The sequence below is a fragment of the Mixophyes fleayi genome, chromosome 2 (genome assembly GCF_038048845.1).
Source record: "Mixophyes fleayi isolate aMixFle1 chromosome 2, aMixFle1.hap1, whole genome shotgun sequence".
Classification (NCBI taxonomy): Eukaryota; Metazoa; Chordata; class Amphibia; order Anura; family Limnodynastidae; genus Mixophyes; species Mixophyes fleayi.
The window spans coordinates 114,515,717-114,528,277 of NC_134403.1; the positions used below are offsets into that span (position 1 = coordinate 114,515,717).

At 39.5% G+C, this 12,561-nt stretch overlaps 1 protein-coding gene across 2 annotated transcripts in view; it reads left to right on the plus strand.

Moving 5' to 3' along the window:
* Positions 1-12,561, plus strand: part of SCEL (sciellin) — a 71,090-nt gene that overhangs the window by 27,610 nt on the left and 30,919 nt on the right. For both annotated transcript variants that reach the window (XM_075199868.1, XM_075199869.1), the window contains exon 9: positions 11,130-11,198. In XM_075199868.1, coding sequence (XP_075055969.1) covers positions 11,130-11,198 — 69 coding nt within the window. The remainder of the gene's footprint in view (positions 1-11,129; positions 11,199-12,561) is intronic.

The following is a 12,561-nucleotide window of genomic DNA, read 5'->3' on the forward strand; positions in this document are numbered from 1 at the left end:
TAACAGAAACATTATTTCAACCTTACACTGCCAGCTCCCTGTGACAACCACCTCTAATTCTCTGTCTGTGATTTACACTATTCCCAGGGCAGTATCACTACTACCGCTTGTCTGTTTGGGTTATATTTCTTCAGAGCTATGACTTTTTAGCCTGAATATCACATCAAGGAAAACTATCATGTTATGTTGACTGGTTCACAGGATACTAAAAACTGACAAAACAATCTTAAACTGGGTATTTTTTGTTGTCATAATCCATTAGGCTATATAAGCTTAGTTATAGTACAGGGTCTGATTTGTGTTCAAACATACTAGTGATTCATGCTATCATTTACCCTAACATAGGGGCCTATTTATTATTCCATATTTTCATTAATTTTCACAAAAAAATAAAGTTTTCGGGGAATAGACGCAAATATAAGTATGGTCCAAATGTATCAACAGAGCATGGCAGCAGATATCATAGATATCTTCTGCTTTGCATTTTTTATCGAAATCCATAGCAGTGCCCATAAATATCTATGGGGCTCAGGCTGGAGTACATTACCGTATGTATCATTTTTCAGCTCTGCTCTATGAGGAGAGCATAGCGGTAAAGGGATCTTTGGATCCCTCACCGCATCTTACTGTTCTCCCCTCCGGTCACTAGTGCAAAGGTTATCACTTTGTGACCAAAACATAGGGGATGGGTCTTCTCAGGAACAGCAGTTTTTCATTACTGCTGTTCCTGCTGAAGTTTTTTAATAAATGCACACAATCGTTCAATCCTTTTCTTTGCAATAGGGATTGAAAGGGATCGGGTTAAAAATGCGGTCATTCCTTATGCCTTAAGTAATGAAGAAATTTTCTAGTATAGTGATTGGACCTATGTTAACATATTTGCTCAATGGAGTCAATTCATTGTAGCCATATATTTGCTGAATAATGGTTTTACTCTGCTGTCCCAGTTGTTTCTTTCCATACTATTTAATGGCATATACTGTACAGTCATGGCCAAAAGTTTTGAGAATGACACAAGCAATGGTTTACATAAAGTTTGCTGATTCAGTGTTTTTAGACCTTTTTGTCAGATGTTGCTATGGTATACTGAAGTAAAATTACAAGCATTTCATAAGTGTCAAAGGCTTTTATTGACAATTAAGTTTATGCAAAAAGTCAATATTTGCAATGTTGATTCTTCTTTTTGAAGACCTCTGCAATTTGCCCTGGCATGCTGTCAATCATCTTCTGGGCCACATACTGACTCAAGGACGCCCATTCCTGCCTAATCAATGCTTAGAGTTTGTCAGAATTTGTGGGTTTTTGTTTGTCCACCCGTCTCTTGAGAATTGACCACGTACTCAATGGGATTAGGGCCTGGGGAGTTTCCTGGCCATAGACCCAAATTTTTGAAGTTTTGATGCCTGAGCCACTGTAACGGACTTACCTGATCCCCGCCGCTCCGTCTGGAAGCCGCACTTCCGCATCCAGGACCACGTGACCGCACCCAGAGGCGGTCACATGACCTCAACCTAGAGGCGGGGATTTTGAATCCCTGTCAGGATAAAAACCTCACTCTCGCTGAGTGTCAGAGCAACACTTACCTGTTCCTGGCTCCTGCTCTTCGTGGATTGCTGTGTCTTCCAGTCTCCAGTGTCTTCCTGTGTGCTGATCTCTGCCTGCTTGACTACCCTGGCTCTCCTATCCCTGTGTACCGACCCGGCTTGCTGACCATTCTTCTGTTCTTGTGACCCGTGTACCGAACCTGGCTTGTTGACTCCGAGTTGCCTTCTGATTCTGCCTGACTCCATTCCTGTGTACCGAACCGGCTTGTCTGACTCTGGTTCCTCCGCTCCACTCCGCTGTACTACATCTTGGGGCGAACCTGAGGACCGCGACCTGCGACTCCTGGCAGCGAAGCCCACCCCGCCTTGCGGCGGTTCTTGGCGAACACAGGGGAGATCGTTAGACTCCGCACCTCAGGTAAGCCAGCGCTAATCAAGATTAGTAGTAGTAGTATCCAGAATCTGTTACAGTTTGCTCTGACCATGGATGCCTTAGCTAAAGATCTGTTGGAGGATGGATAAGCAAGAAGCTAACCAAGAGCAACTTTTAAAATTCCTCAATAGTCTATCTACTTGGTTGGATGTTGTCCAGAACACCCTAGTGGCTGGTGGACCACCTGGGCCGGCAGTGGCCCCTGTACCTCAGGCCGCAGCACCAGCTTCTTCCTCACAGTTACGGTTACCTAACCCACCCAAGTTTGATGGGGACCCCAAGTATTGCAGAGGATTTTTAAATCAATGTTCCATATAATTCGAGCTATTACCAGGGAACTTCCCTTCCAAAAAAACGAAAGTGGCCTATGTGATTTCTTTATTGTCCGGTCAAGCCTTAGCATGGGCTTCCCCCTTATGGGAGAGGGACGACCCTATTCTACATAACTTCAACGTCTTTTTGTCCACTTTCAAGAAAATATTTGATGAGCCAGGAATGGTGTCCAATGCCGCTTCCGGCTTATTACGTCTCCGCCAGGGAAACCAGTCTGTGGGACAGTATGCGGTCCACTTCAGAACTATGGTCTCTGAACGATGAGGCCCTAGTAGCTACGTTTTGGCAGGGCCTTTCAGACCGAATCAAAGACGAGCTGGTATCTCAGGAACTCCCTACGTCTTTGGATGATATTATCTCTCTCTGTGTCAAAGTTGATTTGCGTTTCAAGGAACGTAATTCCGAGAAGGAACAGTCTCGTCGTAGTATGATTCGCTTGGCCCCCAACTTCCAAACCCCTGTTCTTCCTCCTGAAGAGCCCGTGCAACTGGGGAGGACCCGCCTGTCAATCGAAGAAAGGGAGAGGAGATTTCAGAACAAGTTGTGTTTATATTGTGGACAGAGCGACCATCTTCTGAGTTTTTATTCTAAACGCTCGGGAAACGACAGGGCCTAATGAGTTCAGGAGCTGTATCGTTGGGCCTCTTCTCTCAGTGTCAGTCAGTTCCCAGTAGTAATGATTGCCTGCCTTCAGAGAGTGGTTCCTCCGAATAGTCCCAGACATTCCCAAGAATTTCCTGTGACTCTTTTGCCTGAACCATACCAAACCTTCTCTGATGTTTTTTGTCAACAAGAAGCCACTAGACTTCCTCCTCACAGAATCTGAGATTGTGGCATTGATCTGATACCTGGTAAACCCATTCCCAGGGGCCATGTTTACCCCCTTTCCCTCCCGGAGTCTAAGGCTATGGAGGAGTATGTCTAAGAAAATCTAAAAAGGGGCTTCATCCGCAAGTCTGCCTCCCCAGCTGGGGTTGGCTTCTTCTTCGTAAAAAAGAAAGATGGGGGCCTCCGCCCTTGCATTGATTACAGAGGCCTGAATGCCATTACCGTTAAAAATCGGTATCCTCTGCCACTTATTTCCGAATTGTTTGACCGGATTAAGGGTGCCACCATCTTTTCTAAACTTGATCTCAGAGGAGCGTATAACCTCATACACAGTTAGATCGTTAGACTCCGCACCTCAGGTAAGCCAGCGCTAATCAAGATTAGTAGTAGTAGTATCCAGAATCTGTTACAGCCACTTAGTTATCACTTTTACCTTATGGCAAGGTGCTCCAGCATGCTGGAAAAGGAATTGTTCGTCATCAAACTGTTCTTGGATGGTTGGGAGAAGTTGCTCTTGGAGGATGTTTTGGTACCATTCTTTATTCATGGCTGTGTTCTTAGGCAAAATTGTGAGTGAGCCCACTCCCTTGGCTGAGAAGCAACCCCACACATGAATGGTCTCCAGATGGTGTACTGTTGGCATGACACAGGACTGATGGTAGCGCTCACCTTTCCTTCACCGGACAAGCGTTTTTCCAGATGCCCCAAACAATATGAAAGGGGATTCATCAGAGAAAATGACTTTACCCCAGTCCTCAGCAGTGCAATCCCTGTGCCTTTTGAAGAATATATGTGTCACTGATGTTTTTCCTGGAGAAAAGTGGCTTCTTTGCTGGCCTTCTTGACACCAGGCCATCCTCCAAAAGTCATCACCTCACTGTGTGTGCAGATGCACTCACAACTGCCTGCTGCCATTCCTTAGCAAGCTCTGCACTGTGGTGCCCCAATCCTGCAGCTTAATCAACTTTAGGAGACGGTCCTGATGCTTGCTGGATATTCTTGGGCACCCTGAAGCCTTCTTCACAACTATTGAATCTCTCTCCTTGAAGTTTTTGATGATCCTAAAAATGGTTGCATTAGGTGCATCAGCAATATCTTTGCCCGTGAAGCCCTTTTTGTGTAAAGCAATGATGACTGCATGCGTTTCCTTACAGATAACCATGGTTAACAGAGGAAGAACAATGATTTCAAGCACCACCCTCCTTTTTAAGCTTCCAGTCTGTTATTCTAACTCAATCAGCATGACAGAGTGATCTCCAGCCTTGTCCTCGTCAACACTCTCACCTGTGTTAATGAGAGAATCACTGACCTGATGTCAGCTGGTCCTTTTTGGAAGAGCTATAATGCAGTGGAAATATTGTTTTTGGGATAAAGTTCATTGTCATTGCAAAGAGGGACTTAATTAATTAATTGCAATTCATCTGATCAGTCTTCATGACATTCTTGAGTATATGCAATTTGCCATCATAAAAACTGAGGCTGCAGATTTTGTGAAAAACAATATTTGTGTCATTTTCAAAACTTTTGGCCATGAATGTTCAAATTTATAATGCTGTAACATCTACATAAAATATTAATAAAAAAATATTGTAATGCAATGCGTAAAACATATGTAAATGCCAAGTATTTTGTTCAGTTTTTGCAAATTAACTGAGACAAATTCCGCAAAAACGAAAAAAAAAAAGTAAACAAAATGCATTTCATGGTTTGAGTGATTTTTCTGTAATTCTCCTACAGGGCATGAGATTTATTGAAAAGTGTACAAAAATACAGACATTATACATATATATAAACTAGTTGAACAGTTCTACCACCATGCTGGGTAGGATTCTCTGGTGGGCCAGTCTGACCCTGGTCCTGCACCAATTTCTGTCCCCTTTACCCTTATACACACTACTATAAACATTTCTATATGAGTTGTGTACACTTTGAAATACAAATACTGTACAATATTAAGCATAATTACACCTACCAAGTTTTGGGTTTTGCAGCAAGAAAATTCACATTTTTAAAATCAATTCCCTTTATTTTGCTGTCTTTAAAGCTTGTTGCCTAAGACAGCTGCCTATGGTTGCCTTCTTATGGCACAATCCTGGTCCATACTAATGTATGCAAAATGAATAGATTAATCGTGAATGGAAACATTAATCTAAGCCATTCCATATTGTGATTATATTCTCTTGCTGCTTGTCCTACTTTGTTTTACATTTGCAATAACTTAAGCCTAATTATATAATTAGTGTGATAAAAGCACTTATTTAGCATCAATAATTTTATTAGGTGCTGGTAATAAGAACACTTTTAGGAAAGACAGGAGTAGAATATTAGGAGCCAGTGAATTAGCTGATATTGGTGCTGGCAGCACGGTGGCTTAGTGGTTAGCACTTCTGCCTCACAGCGCTGTGGTCATGAGTTCTATTCCCCACCATGGCCCTATCTGTGTGGAGTTTTGTATGTTCTCCCCGTGTCTGCGTGGGTTTCCTCTGGGTGCTCCGGTTTCCACACTCCAAAAAACATACTAGTAGGTTAATTGGCTGCTTTCAAAATTGTCCCTAGTCTCTCTCTCTGTCTGTCTGTGTCTGAAAGGTGTGTGTGTCTATATTTGGGAATTTAGACTGTAAGCCCCTATGGGGCAGGGACTGATGTGAGTGAATTTTCTGTACAGCGCTGCGGAATAAGTGGCGCTATATAAATAAATGGTGATGATGATGATATGGCATAGCGATGCTGCAAAAATGTTTATGGTTTCTTACAATAGCAAACACGTACAATGCAGAGATGTGTCAGCATTTTTGACTCCTCACAGTCAGATAACACTGTTTCTGATTGCATCTCCATGCAATGTTCCAATCAAAGGCAATTCAGAATCTACATATACTGAGCAAACTTCCACAAATTATGTAATCTTGCCAAGGCACCACCCAAAGCATTCCTCCATGTTGCCTTACACTGCAGCTCCTATATAATCCAGAAATACTTACTTGTCCATGGAGTCTTCATATAGATGTGTCTTTCTCTGTGGGTCCAGCTAGTGAAGAGAGAGAAAGTATATGTTTATCACAGTTCAAAAGGTGGGATAAGTCTCAGTACAGGATGTGGTTGTAATTCAAAGATGTTAATTACAATCGGCCTCTGTACTGGAAGGAAACCTTGCCAAGCACTGGTCCGTGTAGGTCATACGTAAGAAAAACTGTTTTTGCTTAACAGAATTCTAATGAAGAGGGGCTCTTCTCTTCATCACTCCTCATGCTGCCTACTTCCTCCCATAACTGCCATCCTCTTGTCCTGCAACTTCAGATAGTACACTTAAACATAGTCAGGAAAAAGTTAAATGGAAATTTTGATAACTCAGCTTCTTCTGCCCATTCCATCAGATCAATATTAGTATGTGTAGCCATAACTAGTGAAACCTCAGTTCACGCATCTAACATCCCATAAGAACTCTGGTACTCCATTTCTTTTACCACCAGTGATATTTCACTTTGGCAGTATAAATGTGCCAATAAATATTGTATATATTCCCACTTTAAGGTACCAGCCTTTTTTTCTTTGAAACTAGACATTTCCCTTACCAAGCACAAGCCAAAACATTACAGAAATATTTTATCTCAAACTATCAATTGACAATTTCTTAATTTATTTTTTTTATCATCACTAATTTTTATTAGATTTTTATGTTTAAAAGGGAGGGGTACAGAAATAAAAAGAGGAAAGAGAGGGGGTTACATAGTGGGGAGCAGACATAAAAGTAAATATCTAGCCACATATCATTAATCTAGGAACAATTTCTTAATTTAATTTCGATTCAATAATTATTCTGCACTGTCCACATATACAGTAGTAATGTTTGATGTTCCTGGCCAGTAGAAGTAAATGTTAATACCATCTCACCTTGTTTACCTCGTATGATAACACTTCTAATTAAGTATCCCAGTTGTGTTTTTACCTCTTATTAGGATAACACCTTTTTAATGTAAATTGTAGGCAGGTATGACTTTCTTGGGGCTCAGCCAGTGGCAGGTCCAGAGGGGGGCAGACACTACATACGTCTGTCTGGAGACCGAGAGGCAGGCAGAGGATTCTGCCTGGCTGCTCCATTTATGTTTGAAACACAAACAGAGCGGCTCTGTAGCATCCTCTGCCTGTTTCTCAGCTATCAGGTCCAATCAAATTCATAAGATTTTCTGGCAATACAATAGTGTTCCACTAATGAATCTACGTATCTGAGAATCTTTTGTTTAGATTATTTTGATAAAAAAACAGTACAATGAATCACTGCTTGTACTGAACAATCATTGTTTACTTTGGCTTCATGCACAGCATTCTACTCATAGAGTTACAGAGGAAGCATGAATGCATATAGTGTTCCTTGAAGTCTTCATTATTATTGTCTGTAATTCTGGGACTGTAATTTAAGAGGTGACAGTATAAGCCACAGCACAGCACAGCACAAAGGGTAATAGAGCAATGGATTTTATATATAAGTTGCACAATCAATGTATAAATAGTGCCTAAAAGGGAGGGGTTTATTGCAAATGGAAAAACATAATCCCTCAGCACTCAGCTTCTAACCAATAAAAACTGTTTCTAAAGTATTAATAAAACCAGAACTCTTTTGCAAATATATGTTAAGCCATCCACCACCTTCAAGGTTCTTCTGCTAATAGGTTGGTTCTAGTTCTAAATTAGAGGAATCACATTGGGACATTGGGGGGCTCTGTTTTTCTATGCATGTATGTATGTTCAGTCTTGGGAAAAAGTATTGGTACCCTTGAAAAAATGTCTTAATTTCTTTTAGAAAATCATTCAAATGAAAAAATATTTGGTATTCACACATATATTTCTTTGGTATGCAGTGGAATATGACACTAAAAGCAGAAAAAAATTGCAATTTAAATGAACCTTCTTTCATACAAATATTCTTAAATAGGCCGGACAAAGCATCTGATTCTCCTTCACTTTGAAACTAAACTCACCTGTGATGAGAAGCAGGTGAATGCAATATGAAAATCACATTAAACGAGCTTGAAAAGAGAAAAGGACCCATTCATCTGTTTTGTGTCACTGTGTGTACTGCAATAAGCATGGAGAAAAGTAAGAAAGCCAGAGAATTGTCTGAGGATGTCAGACAGAAGATTGTAGCTAAGCAGGGACAATCTCAAGGCTACAAATCAATCTCCAGAGACCTCGATGTTCCTGTTTTCACCGTATGTAATGTTATTATGAAATTTCAGGCCCATAGCACTTTAGCCAACCTTACTGAAAGAGAAAACTTGATCACAGATTGTAGCACAGGTTGTTTCGAATGGTGGAGAAAACAACTTGATCAACAGCCACACAGATTCAAGCTGACCTACAGCCATAAGTTTCATTTTGGACCATCCGCCTCCAACTCAATGTGGTAGGATGCCCAGGAAGGCCTCAGTGCTGAGAGAGAGATCTAAGAAAGTCCAATTGGAGTTGGCCAAAACCCACCTGAATAAGTCAAATTTCTTCTAGGAGAATATCCTTTGTACAGATTAGACCAAATAAGAGCTTTTGATAAAGCGGTTCACCTCTATGTTTACATAAAGCAGAGTGAAAGGAACACCTTCCCCACAGTCAAACATTGAGGAAGTTCAGTGATGCTTTGGGCTTGCTGTAACTTGAATGTGTGCATGGCATCATGAAATCTGGAGATTACAAGGCCATTTTGAAATGTAATATTAAATCCAGTGTCTGAAAGCTAGGTCTCTGTCATAAGTCATGGGTCTTCCGGTAGCGCAATGATCACAAACACTTTTCAAAAAGCACACAGAAGACACAACTCTAGACTGTTCTGAAGTGACCAGCAATGAGTCCAGATCTAAATCCCAGAGAACACCTGTGGAGAGATCTGAAAACAGCAGTTGGGTGAAGACATTCGTCATATCTGGGAGATCTGAATCAGTTTGCACAAGAGGAAAGGACCAAACTGCCAGTAGAGAGGTGTAAGTGAATCCATAGCTATAGGATGTGAATGATCAAAAGTCTGGGATAACAAATATTAAGTCTAGGGTGTCAATAATTGTGTCAATTCCATTTATTTTCATTTTCTGATTTAAAGGAAAATACAGTATTAAATTCAGAATACAAACAATGGTTATGTACATTAACATAGACTTGTGGAGACCAAATTGTTGTAAATTTCACCTTATGTTTACAGGAAATTGTGAGTTGAAAAAAGTCCAATATTGTTGGCCATGACTGTATGTATATATGTTTAACTGGGGATTATTACTGGAGTATAGGGATTTTCTGCTCGGAATGTGAACCGCTTTAGGGAGAGCTTGAAACAATGAGAGGGATTAATGGGATTTTAAAAATATTTTTTTATTTATATTTTACATATTATAATATCAAAATAGATTATAAAAAGGGTAAAGTTGGATAGTATTCAGGAAGAGTAGCAAAAATTGTCTGCAGCTCAAGCACAAATTGCTTTAAATCCAGGAACCTTGTCCTACATAATGCTCAGAAGCATTAACCTGCTACCTAATTTAACTGATTTTCTCTAGGATTTAGGTAAATGAATGGTTGCCTACATCGCTGCTGTCAAGCTCAATTAGTTATACATACAAATATGTGTAAAATGTAAGTTCTAAAAGTTCTAATATGATGTTCTGGAGGATTTCAGCCATACGGGCCAATCTTGAAGGGTCATGATTTGTCTTCTCACTTTGTTATATCTATATGTTATCAATAGCTTTAGTTACTATCTAAATCTATTCATGAATAGCAGTGTGACAATGGTGGCAAAAATTATCCAGCAGGATATATATAATTGTATTACACAACATACTAAAGTGATCACAACTTTTATTGGTTCTAAATATATGTAGGTATATGATTTATCATGATAGGCCTCATTAAATAATTTAGAAACTAGAATGTTATGTGTTAAGGAGTTTTATGTAGATGTAATAAACTTGCAATGGTCTTACACTTCATCAGCTGTATTTTGATTTAAGGGTATTCACACATTTTTGTGTTGGATATTCTGCCTTTAAATGTCTTTAAGTCACTGTACTGAGTGAGGGATCCGTTGTATTGGGGAGCATCAGTACCTGTATTAGGTGGGTTGGTTGGTTGTGGGATTGGTATGTGTTTTTTGTACTGCACAATTGTACCTGTGTCCTATATGAAGCATTTCAATATAAACCATTAAGGGTGTGTTCTGGGTGAATCAATGGTGTGGTCTGACCTATTTTGATATTTCAATTTGGAATTGTGGGAGGTATGATGGTGGCAAAAACAGACAGAAGACACATATGACATTTGCAGATGTATTCACAGTACAAGCTGTCCTAATGATAAAACCGTCAGTGGAAAACACCTTTACTGATCTGAATCCCATGTACACATATTTTCCAGATCCATTCAAATCAATGCTGCTTAGACTCTTTGTAAAGGTTTGGGATCCATGCCCAATAACAAATCATTGAATGGAACACACCTAAAAACTGATGTGACAGCATTCAAAAACATGTTTAAATAACACATAGGTAAATGCTTTCCAGCCTATTTTATTCAATGCCCCTCTCGGACAGCCAGTTACTATATGTTCTGCCATGACAACATCCTTTTTATGTTCTATATTACAAGCAGCAGCTGAGCTTGATATGCAGAAATTTACTAAAATTATGCAGGAGACTAAATTAGTACCTGTATCTTTATAATGTTGAACAATAAAAAAAAAAATTATGATAAAAAAGCTTATTAAATGCATTTATATTTACTTTTGGTGGACAATTCACTTGAGGTTTAGTATCTGCAATAAATGTGTATTGTGTGCAACAAATCAAAATGCAACATGTACATTTAATAAACTAATATGCACACTTATATTGATTTTATCTTGCAGCCAACAAAAGTAATCCAATTAAAATCTAATAATTGCAATTGTGTGATTTTTTTTATGCAATCCATACAGCATAAAACTAATCAAATTCATTGTTTTATTTTACATACAGAAAATCCTGGGGTCCAACAACCAGAAACACCACCTTTACCACAACAACAACAGCAGCTGAAACTAAGCCGTAAGAAAAAGAATAATACATTATATACATATTAACCAGTTTAACCTCTTCACTGCTGAGATGCTTCTATTGTGTACATTTTGCATGTTTTTGATTTTGAATAATTGCCCTGTGAATTATTTTCTAAATATTGATATCATGTTTTTTAAGGTATGTTTTTGTCAAGAAAACTCATGCCAAATAATGCTATGGCTGAAGAACTAAGTTATTTCAATTATTTTCCGAGTAATTCAATGGTTTTGCAATGAATTATCTAAATGCAGGTCTGCAGCTACATAAAATAAGTGGATCTTCATTTCTTACTTCTGTGATTTTGCCAATTAATACCAGAAAGTTTCAACTTTTTTGAAAGGAAAACTCAATTTTGTTTAAGGGATCACTTCTAGGGCTAGATTTACAAAGCTGCGGGTTTGAAAAAGTGGGGATGTTGCCTATAGCAACCAATCAGATTCCAGCTATCATTTATTTAGTGCACTCTACAAAATGACAGCTAGTAAATCTAGCCCCTAGTATGCTAAATCTAGCTGTTCTGATTTAATTAGCTCAATTACTAAAGGCGTAACTGTGTTTTGGCACTGCTGTGTAAGGATTTAATCCTGTGACCTTGGATGTTCTGTGTATGTCTCTATGTTTTAAGCTATAGAGCCTGGTGGCTGGGTCCTGTGTCTGTGTATTGTTGTGCAGCAAACTGCCTGTCCCCTAATATATGCAGCTCGTTCATGTTATCTGTAAGAGTTTGACCCTCTCCAAACACTGACATTGCAGGATAGTTAATGAAAAATTCCAAGGCTCATGTACTAGTTTTACCAACTTGCTTTCTAATCCTATGGTTCATTTGGTCTCTGGCTATGGCTCCGGCTTTTGGTTCTGTCTGTGACGTCCTTGTAAATATGTTCGGTGTTCCTGCCTATTTTGTTGTTGCCCCCTCTACACACAACCTGGATGCATAGAAGATTTGTGAGCATTAAAAGGCTTACCCTAATGGAAAAGTGGGCATAAACCTCTGAAGTATCTCCTCAGTCCCCAGGGCTGTGGTTGATATGTTTCTCTTATACTATATTGCTTGATTGCTACCTTGTCCTTAATATGCCAGTTAAACTCACTTATGCTAGTTGTTCTGTCTACTTATTCCTGGAACTTCTTTGGTTCTGGCTTCCAGCCTAAGGCCTTGTATACTTATCATAATAAGCCAAAAAATATTGTAAGTGACTGTACTTGTACACAATCACTTTCACATTATTATACCTTCCCTGTACCAGACAGTAGAAGTGCAGAGCGCCAAACACCTACAACAATAAATCAGGAATCACTGCTATCTCAGGCTGCTCCTAAAGTGGTGTGATGAAAGCATACCTCCAATGCC